This window comes from Clarias gariepinus, chromosome 14, assembly GCF_024256425.1.
Source record: "Clarias gariepinus isolate MV-2021 ecotype Netherlands chromosome 14, CGAR_prim_01v2, whole genome shotgun sequence".
Classification (NCBI taxonomy): domain Eukaryota; kingdom Metazoa; phylum Chordata; class Actinopteri; order Siluriformes; family Clariidae; genus Clarias; species Clarias gariepinus.
The window spans coordinates 9,824,787-9,839,714 of record NC_071113.1 but is presented as its reverse complement, the minus strand read 5'-3'; the positions used below and the strand labels follow the sequence as shown (position 1 = coordinate 9,839,714).

The window sequence follows — 14,928 nt, the reverse complement described above, 5'->3', positions numbered from 1 at the left end:
CAATGCAAGCACGCGACAAAAATATATTTCCAGGCATCTTTTCCTATATTAATTCCTGTAAAATAAGACTTATTAGATGCAACATCTTTTCTCCTGTAACATCAGCACACGTGTTCGATCTTCAATCAATCACTTACACAATAAAAAAAATAAGCCTTTATGAAAATAATGAGGAACAAACAAATCCAGTTTAATAGCTCTGTTCACAAATAATTTAATTGCGAGGGAAAAAAAAAAAAAATATATATAAAATATTTAAAAAACAAGCTTTAAACAAAGCTCGATAATTGATATTTTTAAATAACTTGAATATTGAACTTGAAAAGTCTTCTGAGTTATGCATTCATGTCAGATTATTCAGCATGTTTTATTCTGTTGAAAGATACACCACGCGCCCAAATGTACTGGATGTGGACACCTGACCATCGTACCCACATGTGGTTTTCCTCAAGCAATTTTACTAAATGCCGTTGTATCCTGTAATATTCAAATTTCCTTTCCCCGAAGCCCGAATCTGTTCCAGCAGGACAAAACAAGGTTCATCAAATACATGGTTTGCAAAATTCGTAGTTGAAAATCTCACCTGACCTGCACAGAGCTGTGACCTCAACCACACTGAACCCCTTTGGGGTAAACTGGAACACAACCTGAATCCCAGATCTCATCGGCTAACATAAAAGCCTGACTTGTGGCTAAATGCTCTTGTGGAACACAAATCCACATAGCCACGCTTCGAAATCTAGTGAACAGCCTTTCTTGAAAAGAAGGTTTTCATAATCAGAATGAAAGTTTTCATAATGAGAGTTTTCATAATCAGCAAGGGAGGCTAAATCTGGAACTTCATGTTCAAGGAGCACATGTTAACGCGATATCCATACATCCATCTACTCTAGGAACCTCTGTAGTGCACCTAGGGACTGTCCAAATGTACTATTTATCCCCTTTTTTACAACCGTGGTAATGTAATAACCAGATGTTTGCTTAACCACAAAGTGGCACAATGTCTGTCTAACCAGGAAGAGGCAAAAGAACACAAATGTCCAAAGGTTTATTGGCAGCCAATTAACTAAATCTATATGTGTGTGTTAATTATGGAGGCACAGTGGCTTAGTAGTTAGCACGGTCGCCCTTGCACCTTCGGGATCCGGGTTCAATTCCCGCTTCAGGTCTGTATGCATGGAGTTTTCATGTTCTCTCCATGCCTAGTGGGTTTCCTCCGGGTTCTCCGGGTTTCCTTCCACAGTCTAAAGACATGCAGATTAGACTAATAGGCATAAGCAAAACTGCCAGTAGTGTGTGAATGAGCACACAAGTATGTGTGTGTGTGTACAGTATGTGTGTGCGCCCTGCGATGGATTGGCACACTGTCCAGGGTGTACCCCGCCTAATGCCCTGAGTCTCCTGAAATAGGCTCCAGGCACCAGGACACAGGATAAAGTGGTATAGACGATGTGAGTGAGTGAAATGTTAATGATCTAATTACAGATTTTACATTAGTTAACTTAAAATGACTAACAAGTATCTAGAAGAAAAAAACATCTGTTTTATTGTCATTTCATTATAGAAAACAATACAGTAATATGAATTTTTGTTATATTACATTAAATAAATAATAAAACGAACGATAAGTGGTATTGATTTTTTTTATAATACATACAAGCAAGAACATTCCTCCCAGCAGTTTCGTGCAAAAGAATTTAATAGATTTTAATGATTCTTAGAGGATTTCCTAGTGGTAAGAGAAGATTGTTTGTGTATAAACTACCTGATTTTCAGCACAGTATTTTAACAGAGCCGTTCTAATTAGGTTACTGTGTTGTAATTTACATGACTGCTTTTTCATAAATATGTTTAAAACAGGTGGCTGTATGGCTGTACCTCTCGTAGTGTCTCCGCGTGCACGTGGCAGCACTGGTGCTTCCTGGGTTCCCACCCAACTCGTCATATACATTTTTCCACTGTCGGCGTGCTGTGATCTGGCAAACGACAAAATGTGGAAAAAAGACATTTAACGCAAACATTAATACAAGATGAATATGCTGCTTAAAAATTACTGAATGTCTGGCTTGGTGATGCTACTGAGGACAATATCAAGGTCCATTAGTTAGGGAATAAATACAATGGGGCGTGATGTTGTAATAAACTAATCCATATACAGCAATCAGCCACAACATTAAAACCACCCAGGTTTTGGGTTCTCCTTGGGCCACTGGGGTGACTCTGGCACCAAGACATTGACAGCGGATCCTTTGGGTAATGTGGGTTGACCAGATTTGGGTCTGAGGATTTTTTAGGCCAGGTTAGTGGCTTTGGGTTTTTTCCTATTGGGCTCCGTATGTGGTGGGCTGGGGTTCACTGCTGGTGTGTTCTGCTGACCAGCAATAACTTTTTCCATTAATTTATGCTGCGTTGGCGGCTGACTTTTGCTTCCCTGCGGGCATGAGTGTCCATGCATCTCTTTATAAATGCATTATGGTTGGCGATTAGTGTTTAGTTCACCTGACAGTATTGTTGATGTTATGGCTGACTGGTGAATCACCCTGAAGTTGATTACTTTCCCACAACAGCATGTCCTAAAATTATTTATTCTTGTAATTACATTTAATGTTGTGGGACATCCGAAAAACAATAGTTTTGGACTTATCTCTTCCAATATAACATTTATAATCCTGAAGAATAGACGTTGTGACCCTGCAGGCTCCTTCACAGAAAAATCCAAAGGTAGATATTTTAAAATTAGTATTGTTATTATTACTGTTATTATTATTATTATAATTATTATTATGCTGAATGATCTCTTGTGAAATCAGTCCCGACTTAAACCAGTGACTAAGCCTCTGAGACAATTTAGACTGACTGGACTTCTTGGACTGGTTCCTCTAGTTCAGTCTCCTCCATAATGCTGGGACATACAACCGGCTGATAAGCAACACATGCAATTAAGTCATTTTCCAAGGTCATCTAAGTCTAAAAGCATGATTACGATTGGACAGCATTTCTAGTTTGCCTTTAACAAACATTCCTAACATGATTATCATAATGACTGCACACAGTAATGGTATTCATGAGAGAACGTTTCCAATCGCTAATGGGTATAAAAAAAAAAAAAATCTGTCTATGTATGCTACACTACAACATTTCGTATACAGTAGTTAGAAAGCTGTATATACGCCTGGCTATTAGTGTCCACAATTAGAAGAACAGCAACTGTTCATTAAATGGTGAGACTAAGTATTCTAGAAGCATACAGTTCCTACAACAAGCAGCTCACAATTATATATATATATATCCTTCTGTAATAACGGTCAGACTTGCCTATACTGTTATATATATTTATATTGTTATATATGTTTTTTTGTTGAGATTGTATTTCCAGAAGTTCTGACGCAGGTTCATTGACGCATCACTACACTTCATTACACTAATGGAGCTGTGTTCCAGCTCAGACATCATTCCTCAGAACTGGCTGCACAAGCCTCTGAGCGTCTCAAACAAGAGCTTCCTCGAATTTGCCATAATTTCATCACGGAACATACGCAAAGCAGCGTGTTTCCTCTGCCTCAAAGACAGGCAGCCTGTAGTATTGATAAGTTAGATAAAAAGCCTCCTGAGAGAGAGAAAACGAGAGAAAGAGGGAAAAAAAGAGGCCTTGAGTGGCTTCCTGTTCACTCCTTGTCCAAACAACTCGACCGCCTTTCTTGTTCCTCTTTCTTCTATGCTGACAAGGAAAAGAAGAAGAAGAAAAAAAAAAAAACAGCACTCGGCATCATTGAGAATCTTGCGGAAACCATTTCTGACTAAATGTAAAAAGTTTTGGCCACGTTATTGCTGTGCGGATGTTAGATGCGCTGCCAAACAAATTCTCTGTTTGCTGGTCTTGGAATAATAACCCCCTTAAGAGGCTCAATATGTGCACCAAACAGCCCTGACCAATTTCCTCTCCGGTTAAAAAAAAAAAAAAAATTACATGTGTTTTTTTACTTGTACTTTTTTCCTTTTTTTTTTTTTTTTTAGGACAGACTTCAGTGAGTCATTCGGGCCAAACATGGAGCTGAAACAGGGCTCAAACTTAGTAAAACACGTGTTCTGTGGCAGGCTGAGAAATTTGCGAAATCCTCCTGCCTGTTTCTCCTGCTGAAACACTGCTGCCAGTGGGACTACAAACCTCGGAGCGGATGGTGTACACACTTACCAGCTCGTATCCTCCCAGCTTCTGAGCAGCTTGAAACATCGTCCAAAGGTTTACTGCGGGAGAAGGACAATAAGAACAAGGATCAATACCGCAGGAGAAGAAAGAGCCACAGTAACACACTCTTTCCATCAAGCACAATAAGGATGGAAACATTACTCAAAGCGCTCATCGACAATCCATCCTCCGTTATTACTTTTTTCCCCTGGCCTTGAAAAAAAAAAAGAAAAAAAAAAAAAAATCCTAAGCAGGGGCCTCTCAGAAAAAAGAAAAAAAAAATAGAGAGAACAGATGAAACTAAATAAACACATCGCGCTCGAACAAATGAAGTCCAGCACAAATTACGAGACAGGTGTTGCTGATGGGAAGATTAATCAATCAGGATTCAATCTCCAGACGCGCACACACATAAAAGCCCCACTGCGTTCGTCAGACCTGCGTTTTCCAACGCCCATATCTGGCAATATTGATTTTCACATCCTCTCTAGCAGCTATTTCAGATGGACTGCAGGATTACACCGCCTGTTCTTTTTTAGCCCTGTGAATGACAAGCCCACAGCTTAGAGCGCTGTGAACTCGGGCTTTTATGCATCAACAATATCTCTCTTTCTCTCTCACACACAAAACACACACACACACAGGCTTGTAAAATCCGTGTGAGCTCTTTAATATTTGATCTAAACATGCAAGATAAAGCTTGTGTTTATATTAAAAAGAGGTATTATTTAAATAGCTGTATCGCTGCACCATTAGGAAAAAGAAACAACATAAAAATCTATTCTATTATAAAATATATATAAATATCTATTAAATATTTAGTTCAAAAGTTCTGGACCATATAAATCAGTTTCATCTAATTACTGTAGTTACGTTTTCTAATTATCTTTCCTAGTATGTTTGTTTTATAACATGATGTAAAGAAGAAAACACTACAGGGTGCGCAATTAGGAGAAAATAATCAATGACTGCGTGGTGTGATGCAGGCCAACATGAAGAGGAGCTTCAAAGGTGATCACTTTCTTACATCGTGAAGCCTTGAAATGGTTTGTTCCTCTTATAAGACGACGATCTTTCAATTGAACACAGATGGTGTTCGAGTCAAACCGGGATTTGGATTGTGCAGTAATCTAATGCACTAACTCACTTATCCCAGCGTTTCACTAGTGCTTGGGTACCATCAAGGTAGAAAGTTTTCTCAGTACGCCAGAGCCACGATCAGAGTGCCTGCTTTAGGTCTGAAAGACTGGCCTCCCGGGAACTCCATGAATAGACCAAACATTGGATAAATCCCAGGCAAGTTCCTATAATGTGCAAGTGGTGCGGTGGGCAGTATGAGGTCATGCTTTGTCCTGCAAATCATTTTTTTCCTCTATTAACATGTCAGATGTGAAACAAGTAGAGCTGAGAAAAATGTCTATCTTGATGTACACAAGCATAACGGGATTAGTGTAGCTATACGTGGAGATTATATAAACGTAAAGGTAGGTTTACTCTCATAACTGTGTTCTGTTATTCTGCACAATAAAAGGCCCAGTTTGACTAGAGTGAAATAATGGGTTTCTGCATTCGCAGCTATAAACATCTGCTTTAGTCCTTCTCTTGAAATAAATGCATAAATAAATAACATCAGGTTCTGATAACAGGTTCTCAGGACGTTCTCCATCCTGATAACTTTTTCCTTTGTCAGGAAAAGTACTGACTGTTCCAAAATGTAAATGTTAAGTGAAATGAATGAAATCTCTTTCTATAAAGCCATTTATTTATTTATTTTTGATTCCTTTGAGTCCTATGTGTTTGTTGTAACTATTGTCTAGTACTGATAACTTATTAGAACCTGCACCTTAATATAGACCTTGTAGTCCTAACTACTATCAGAGCTGCTGGTATAAAAAAATTCAACATTTATACTGTCTGATTTATTATCCTACAGCACTATAAGGGCTCTTTCACTTTAATACCTGCTTATATTCTTTCCTCACTAAGATCGGCTGTTGGCTAATTCAATATTAATACTTTAAATAAATTCTGTCTAATTCCTCTATAACATCTTAAGTGAAGATCTACAGTACTTCCAGTTCAGCAGCTCTATGCGTTTGCTTAATGTTTCTGTCTGCGCACTGTTTATATGGCATGTTTGCTTATTTGTGTTCCTTTCAGCCGGAATAAAAAAATCGAATTATAATTCTAATATTGGCTCAGGAGTGCTAACCAATACTAGCGTACAGAACGCTAATACATCTTCAAATACCGCATGTTCTCTGCTCTCTGTAATTGAACCAATCCCCATATGAGATGTGATTCATCTGTTTTTTTTGTTGTTGTGTTCTGTATTAGATTGAAAAAAAAAAAAAAAGTAAAAAGAACATCTTATTCTTGAGCCGGTCTTAGTGGCTGGGAGGTAGCACACATCTGTGCACAGAATGGAGCAAAACAAACCGGGGCATTTTTAGATGTTTTACTCAGGTGGCTCTGTTCGCTGAGCCCCAGAGGCAAGAGGTTTATGTGGAGAGGAAAAAAAAAACAACAACAGGCATTTGTGTCACTGGATTCTGATTCATGCATGTTAACTAAAAAACGGTGCCAGGATGTAGAGCTGACATAATACAAGGGGTGGCCTGGCACACTGTGAATGAATGGGTTATTGAATAGGAGATTATTTACAGCACACGGATTAACAGGAGGAGAATTGTTATTATTATTATTATTATTATTATTATTATTATATATTTATTATGCATTAGTGAAAAATGCATTTCAGCTTGGAGCCTTTCTATAGGTATGGCACGAACTGCTTGCAGATTCGGGTCACGCATGGTACGCACGTATACATATTCATGGACTGGAGCAGCGTGGCGCTGATGACTGCGCTAAAATCAAGAGGGAAATTGAAGAAGAATATTTGCATTTTCACTTTCAGCATTTAGATAGGGAAGGGTGTGCTGTTGTGCGCTGTTTAGCGCTTGGATTCGACGCCGCACTGCTTGCCTATTCACGTCATGCGTGCTGATCAGGGAGCTGTAGGCAGCAAATTAGAAAAGGGCACAGCTGACTAACACTAATTGTCTCTGCACTTTCTTGAGTTACGCCGACCTACTTTTTCGCCACGGCTTAGTAGATCACAAGTTTTCTGTTTCTTCAAAAGGATAACGTTGGGTCTCAGGTGGGTCTCAGAGGGAAGGGATGACATTTGTTCCAAAGTGGATGCTCATGTTTAGTGTCTTTCTCAGCATCAACATCCTTAGGCCTCCATTACTAATTTTCTGACTTGATAATAAATCCATACATTTAAAAGAAAAGAAATTACATTAATATAGGATCATAAAACTGGCATACAAATTTCTTTATACTTATGTGAGCTAAAAGATTTCTATAAAGGTTTACTGTAAAATGACCTATGAATTAATTATGAATTGTTCGCAGTGATCAAAACATCTCACTTTACTAATACAATCAAAACCCATAAAGCAATCATTCATTCATCTTCTCCAACACTTATCCTGTATACAGTGGGCCTGAAGCCTATCCTAGGAGACTTAAGGCACAAAGTGGGGTACACCCTGGAAAGGGTGCCAATTTATTGCAGGGCACACACGCACACACTACGGGCAATCTGGAAATGCCAATTAGCCTAATCTGCATGTCTCTGCAGTGACTGTGGGAGGAAACCGGCGGAAACAAACCAAGCATGGGGAGAACATACAAATTCCGCGCAAACAAACATGTGGTGGAAATCAAACCTGGACCCTGGAGGTGCAAAGGCACAAAGCTAACCTCTACACCACCGTGCTGCCTACATAATGCATTATAAGACATAGTTGTATCAAATACTGTATATCATAATTGTATCAAATATTATATTGGCAACATACAAAACATATAAATAAAAAATAAATTCCGGTTTGACTTGAATGCCCCTTCACTTCATGGTTCATGCTGTCACTATGGCTCCAAATTCCACTGAAATTCCCCTCATCACATCACATGCCTTTGTTTCAGTTCTGTCACTGCTCGGCTTTCAGTTTGTGTCCAGGTGCTTAGTGTTAATCATGCGATTAATTTACTTATACCCATGCCTTTTGCCGTTTAAAGCCAAAGCATGTTCCATGTGTTGGTAATTCCTGGTTTTGACCCTGCTTGTGTATTCATTTTCAAAAATGATGGATTAACAGTTTCTAGCATCACCTCTACAGTATACTGTACTGTACTGTATGTATTGACTTTGAGTTTTAACAAGTGACACGTTCACTTGAGACACTTGTCTCCTCATGCCTTAAATCCACACACATTACACAGAACAGCACCGGCTGCCAAGTTTACGCCGACCTCTGACTCCATCTCCCGAAACGCAGCCAGGCCTACCAACATGGCCGCTATGGACTACAATCGTATATGGATAGATAAATACATAGAGTATACAGTCTAGGCTGTTTCAGCAAGTCATTACAGAGAACTGTTATTTCTAAGTAATATTGCGTAATGACCCGATTCGCAGAATTGAGAAACATTCTGGACAAAATAAAGTCGAGTGCAAAATGTTGTTAAAGACCTCTCCTGGTATAAGAGAGATTCTGTGTGTAATGTGACACTAAACCTTATAGCCAAAATCCTGGTCAATGTCTTGACTTTTTCCCCAAGGACACAAACACGATGTGCTTCGTAAATATTAATAATAAACATAATTCATTCATGTTATACTGTATTAGTGTACTTAACGCATTTGCCATATGTCAATATATTACTTTAGCCATCATGGTGTAATATAGGTTTAGCTTAAGAAATTAATGATTTGTCCACTCCCGCTGTTAATTTATTAAGAAGTTAATTACAGTGTGACCTTTTCGCCCATAATAAGCACACGAGATCGGTCCATGAAGCTGTGTGCGAACCGTCTGCCTGGACCATATTAAAAGAAAAAAACTGTTTCCGAGGTTTAAGGATATTTGGTGAGCTGTTGATAGAAACCTTATACACGAGGACCCTTAGGGAAAAGAGTGAAAGAGAGAGCAGACATTAGACCACTTACTCTGCTTGAACCCTAGATAGGGTATTCGCTCAATAGGGGTCTTTCTTTCTTTCATGTACTTGTAGAGAGCAACTAGGAAGGCCTGCTCTTCGGCACGGCACTCCTCCCCTGTCTCCTCCTTGGCCTTCTCCTCGGCTAGTACCTTTTTGGAGCTGGTCTTAGGTTTCGACACCAAGGCTTTTGCTTCTGCTTTCACCTTGAGTAGCGGTGGAGAAAAGAACAGAGAAGAGGATTAGCAAAGGCTAATTTAAAACTAGACATTCATCACATATGTGTCGAGCTACTTCGGGGGAACTACATGAACAAACTTTCCAACTGACCGGGCAACTTAGACGGATGCTGAACCGCATGGCCTACATACTGTAGGAGAGGCGTTCAAGTCAAACCGGGACTTGTGATGAAATGGTAATGAGACTGTCATCCGCAGTACAATGTTGGAATGGTGCAAACTTTTATGTCCGTAAATAATAATCCCGTATAAGATGGCTCAGAGCCTACTGCAGTCGTGCCCAGAAATATTCCTCAAGTGGAACACCTTATCCTCAAAAATCAACAATAATTGTCATCCAATTGCAGAAGAAATGCATCTGTCTGTGGGAACTGTACACACAATCATTCAGCAACATCACTTGCACATTATAGGAACTCTGCTGAAATTTATCGTCACATCCCCTGTACTTTCCTGACCTCGCTCCAAGGCATTTTCAGATGTTTGGGCCATTTAAGGAGTTTCTGGGAGTTCCTGGGATTTTAAGGAGTTCCTTTATTTATGAAATGCTGGCCTCCCAGGAACTCCTTAAATGGCCCAAACATGTGGAAATGGAACTTCTGGGAGTTCCTGGGATTTTAAGGAGTTAAAATGGCCTTAAATGGCCCAAACATGTGGAAATGGAACTCCAAGCCATTTCCACATGTTTGGGCTGTTTAAGGAGTTCCTGGGAGGCCAGCGTTTGAGAAATAAAGCAGACAGTGCAACAAACTTTCAACATTGATGGTATTCCAGCACTAGTGAAATGCTAGTGCATTAGGGTAGCGGAGGATTAAATAGAGAAATAAAGGTAGTTTTTATTCTCATAACTGTGCTCTGTTATTCCGCGTGCTCTGTTAAGTCCGGGATTAACTTGAACGCCTGCAACGGGTACGGAGCGGTAATGCACCACAAAAAAAAAACAAAAAAAAAAAAAACTGATGCGCTAAAAGTTGTCACAGTCCAGCTTTAAGGTTTCCATGGAGCGGAGTGCTGGAGGTGGGCGTGTTGTGCGTCGAGATCTGCAGTCAGATCCCGAGTGTCGGCTTCAGTCATGCACTCACACTCGGCAGTCAGAGATGGCCCACACGTGTCTGGTTAGCCATCTGCTCCCAACAATCACACGCATTTATTTTCCAAAAGAGCTTTCAAGGCTAGCAGGGTATGTGAATGAACAACAACAAAAACACACACTCGGCACACAAACAGTGGGAACAAGTTCACCAATGCTACTAAATAAACACAGCTCGGAAACAAGGCCAAGTGAAGAACAAAGACTTTTAAACGATCTGCTGGTGGAACTGAAATCTCTTTGGTGTGAAAATATGCCTGATGTAAACCGACCAGATTCTGCACTGGTGGATTAAAAAAAACCAAAATGGCTTGGAACATGCGTTCGGACGCCATATTTGTTTCCATTTAATGCGGCTGGAGTTTATATCGTTTTATTGACATTTTATAATCAACCCACCTATAATAACTCGTTACCTTTAATTACACTCCTGGCGTTAGTTTCCTAAACACTCATGATTTTATTAATGAATAAACTTGACTATATATAAAACTGCAGTAGATATTGCAGCTCAGGCTGACTGTCATGATGTAAGTTGTACACAAGACGTTACATGTACTGTACAGTATATATCTAGCCAGGTTCTCACAACCCCCAAAGCTCCAGGCGATGCTACGTTACGCGTAACCTCACCAATCTATCTCTAGCATTCTTGTTGTATCTGCTTGTAAACTTTTTCCTAAGGAAATGATTGATAAACAAGATAGTAGCAGCATTTAAACCGTGACCCAACATGCTGTACTGTAAATGCAGTCTTCGTCCTGTAAGCTTTAAGATCGGATTGATCATGTGCATGGCTACTACATTCATATAACAAGCGGTTGTTCAGTTCAGTTCAATTTATATGATCAGATCAGATTTGTCATGACATGTCATGACGGTTCACATTCAGAATTACAAGTGACGCGTTTGTCCGAGTCTAATGTGGACGTGTCTGTCCTCTGAAACTGCACGTACTGTATAAGCAAAGCGATTTCAAAAAACGGATGCAATCATAGCAAAAATACAGTATGCTTGGGATTCTGCCCTTCAGGACGGCAATATTTGGTTGTCAACTGTATTTGTTAAATAAGACGCCTATCTTAGCTGTTGTTCGAACTGCCATAAAATCTCCAGGTTGTGTATCGGATAAACATCTGATCGAGGACCACACATGAAAGTGACTCCGAAAAACATCAAACAGCCTTAAAAAAAAAAAATCACATCTGCTTTGTATTACCTGAAACATGTCATGTTTCACTCACGTCTGTGTTGTTTATATTTACTCTCATCCCTAGTATGCACTAATATACACAAAGTACATTATTTTGATTGCTCCAACAATACGTCCAAAAACAATGTAAACCAAAATTTGAACAGTAGGTGGATTTATGGTGGTTTTTGTGCATTAGGACAGGGGGATTAGTGGAGGATTTCTGTTCCACATGAAGTTTTAAAGGATATTTCTTCAAACTCATGGCTTCTTTTGGCAAAGGCATACTCAAAAAAAAAAAAAAGCCTCAAGTATTTACGCAAAAAAAAGGTTTGTGTGTTTCTTTCTTATTTTTTTCCCCTGCTCGGGGTATTCGTGGTCCTCAAATCCAACAGCTGTGCGCATTTCAGATTTACAGTATTCGCTGATACAGTATATTACACAGAACCTGGCAACCTATGACAAAGTTCATTACACCTAATACAAGCGCTAATCCCATATTTATTTATTTATTTATTTACTTACTTTCAGTGATGTGCTCCAGTAACCTGACTTCACCACAACCTTAACGAGCCCCCAAAACCTCCCTACTGTATATTTCAACCTTCCTTCTGCACAAGAAATATGCTTTCACGTATTAAGCTAGTGCACATACTGTAGATGTGCTGTGCATGAGGCGATATACAGTATCACTGCGGAGCTCTCCAAAAAAATGTATAATTTATTTAACCGTATCCATTTAAATATGAAAACAGATCCAAATATTGAACACTGAAAGGATACGGATAATAGCATTGTGTTACATCCTTTGTATATACAGGACGGACCGAGAAGCCTGAAATGCTGTCTGCTATACTGGCAGAGGAAATGTACAGGAAGAGGCACGTGGGAACAAAGGTCGATGAAATAATGAGAGGAAAACAATTGTGGCTGGTTTCTGAAGACTCCACGCTGGCCTTTTATAAAATATTATGCGAGGAAATAGGAACTCTGGGATACCTGCTATGAGAAGTGACACTGAGGACACAGAAAGACAGGCAGGTATACATACTGTATATATATATAGCTTATTGTTTAATGAGAGCGTTACCTTGCTGGGTGTTCTGGCCTCCACACTGCCGGGCTCTTTGGCATTTCCACTCTGGGCCTGCGAGTCTCTGCGCTGGCACATGGAGACTTTCTTTTTCCGGGGCCGGCCCTTCAAATTGGGTGCTGCGGAGAGCAGAAAGAGAGAGAGAAGAGAGAGAGAGAGAGAGAGATTCTTACAATCCAGCTGGCCGTGACAGTGATTAGGACAAACACTACAGGGCGTCTGACAAACAGGCCCTATGGTCCCTATACAGCTGCGCGAGAGCGCCAAATTACCCATCAGTGCTGACCAAAATAGACGAGTGACGGGGTCCTTTTCCAAACCGTGGACACAGAAGCGCGCGTGCCGCTGCCGGAAAGGAGCGTTTTAAAAAAACGATTTATTTCATCCCTGGCTTAATTTACAGTAACATATAAAACTATTCCGGCAATGTAAGCTGTGAAAGCATGTGTTGCTACTTAGGTGTGATACAATAACGCTATTTAGGCAGGTGAGAAAATTCTTAGCATGCCGGTTCTTAAAATAGCACATCAGGGTAATGTTAGCGCACGTTCACATACTTCTATGTGTGCATGTCTGCTAGGGGTAGACGCCGCCGTCTCAGACTGTGTCTATTAAAGGATTTCTTGCGGATCGGCACGTTTCTGTCTCTAGTCAAGAGGATGCATTGAGGCTTGCAAAAGTACCAGCATTTTACCCAAAAAAAAAAAAAAAAAAACATGTTTAAGGATTTAGTTTTTCCACAAATTCCTAAATACGACATCTACGAACACAATCAAGCGTGACAGATGTCCTCATAGAAAAAAACAAAAACTGAGCACACAAACTCTCCCGAGCACTTAAGTTCAACTCCATGTAGCATTCAGCATCTGATGATGATCGAATTACAGCCAAGGTTACACCAAGCCTAAGGCAAGAGCCCCACTGGCATTAGTCTGCGGAGAGCGAAACAAAAAAAAAATCTGTCTAGAGAGAGAGAAAAACAAACCATACTCTAATCAGCAAAAGGGCAGTTCTACAGTATGTGTTCTTTTTTTTTTTTCTCCCCTACTCAAATCTGCATTCTGTACTTTCCTGTATAATTTCTCAGCAATGCGCAGCAGGGGGTGGAGGGATAAAGGAGGAAGAAAAACAGCAGCTGAAATTAAACCTTTTCTTACAAGAATAAACATTTATATAAGGGGCTTTTATTGTCACCCTGGCAACAGGCGAGACTGTTTCGCTTCATGCAGTCCATGTGACAAACACATTCGCTCAGGCATCAAGTCCAGCTCCTGCTGAGCTCTCCGCTGAGGTAATGGGCACGTTTGGGAAGGCGCATTCAAAGTCGAATATCAAATATCGACAAAATATATACATATATATATATATACGCATGACGGTCCCTGAAGCTGAGGTGTTCTCAAAGTCCGTTCAGTCCGTTATTCGAATTCCAGCCCTGTGAGTAATGCGGTGCATTAGATGGTATCCTTCTGGCTTGTTTTGACTTACAGTACGAACAGTTTACAGTAGTTCGAGTGGGTGGTCACAGGAAATCACATGATCTGTCCTCAAATATATGAAATTGCTTAAAGATAAAAGAGGAAGCGATGCAGACACAGACAGTCAGACAGCACAATTCATGCAGCACAACTGTTGCATCCGTCCCTCTTCCCCCGTCTCCTCGACTCTCCTCCGGACTGACAAAACAGCTGGCCTCCCTGCGGCTCTGCAGGAGTGTGTCAGTAGAGTGACGCTGTGATGAGAAAGACGCAGCCGTTAAGTCATGCTCTTCTCCTTATTGACAGGTAGTTATGTCAGGAAGACATCGCCGTGACTAGATTAGACATCCGCGGCATTCGGCGCATTCTGTGCAACGCGATACACGTCACCTGATATAATTCGATCTACACATCTCGGCTGCTTTGCGTCGACAGCCAGACCGACCGATAAATAAAGATATTAAGGCCAATACTTCATATAAGACGGTGATAATGAAGAGCTGCGCGTACGTGAAACTCTTATGAGTTCCCTCAGTTTTATCTGCGAGGACTTGGATGTGAACTGGGTATCATGACAGGCATGCAAATGACTGAATTATTCAAACAGGCTGTGGAGAGATGATGCACAAAGTGC

General features: G+C 40.3%; 1 protein-coding gene across 1 annotated transcript in view; it reads right to left on the bottom strand.

Annotated features, from left to right (window-relative positions):
* The window catches only part of arid5b (AT-rich interaction domain 5B), a 93,393-nt gene that overhangs the window by 17,180 nt on the left and 61,285 nt on the right, over positions 1–14,928 (bottom strand). Inside the window, exons 5-8 of the mRNA XM_053511150.1 lie at positions 12,814–12,935; positions 9,213–9,408; positions 4,193–4,245; positions 1,879–1,976 (exon numbers count right to left, since the gene is read on the bottom strand). Of these exons, the coding sequence (XP_053367125.1) occupies positions 1,879–1,976; positions 4,193–4,245; positions 9,213–9,408; positions 12,814–12,935 (469 nt within the window). The remainder of the gene's footprint in view (positions 1–1,878; positions 1,977–4,192; positions 4,246–9,212; positions 9,409–12,813; positions 12,936–14,928) is intronic.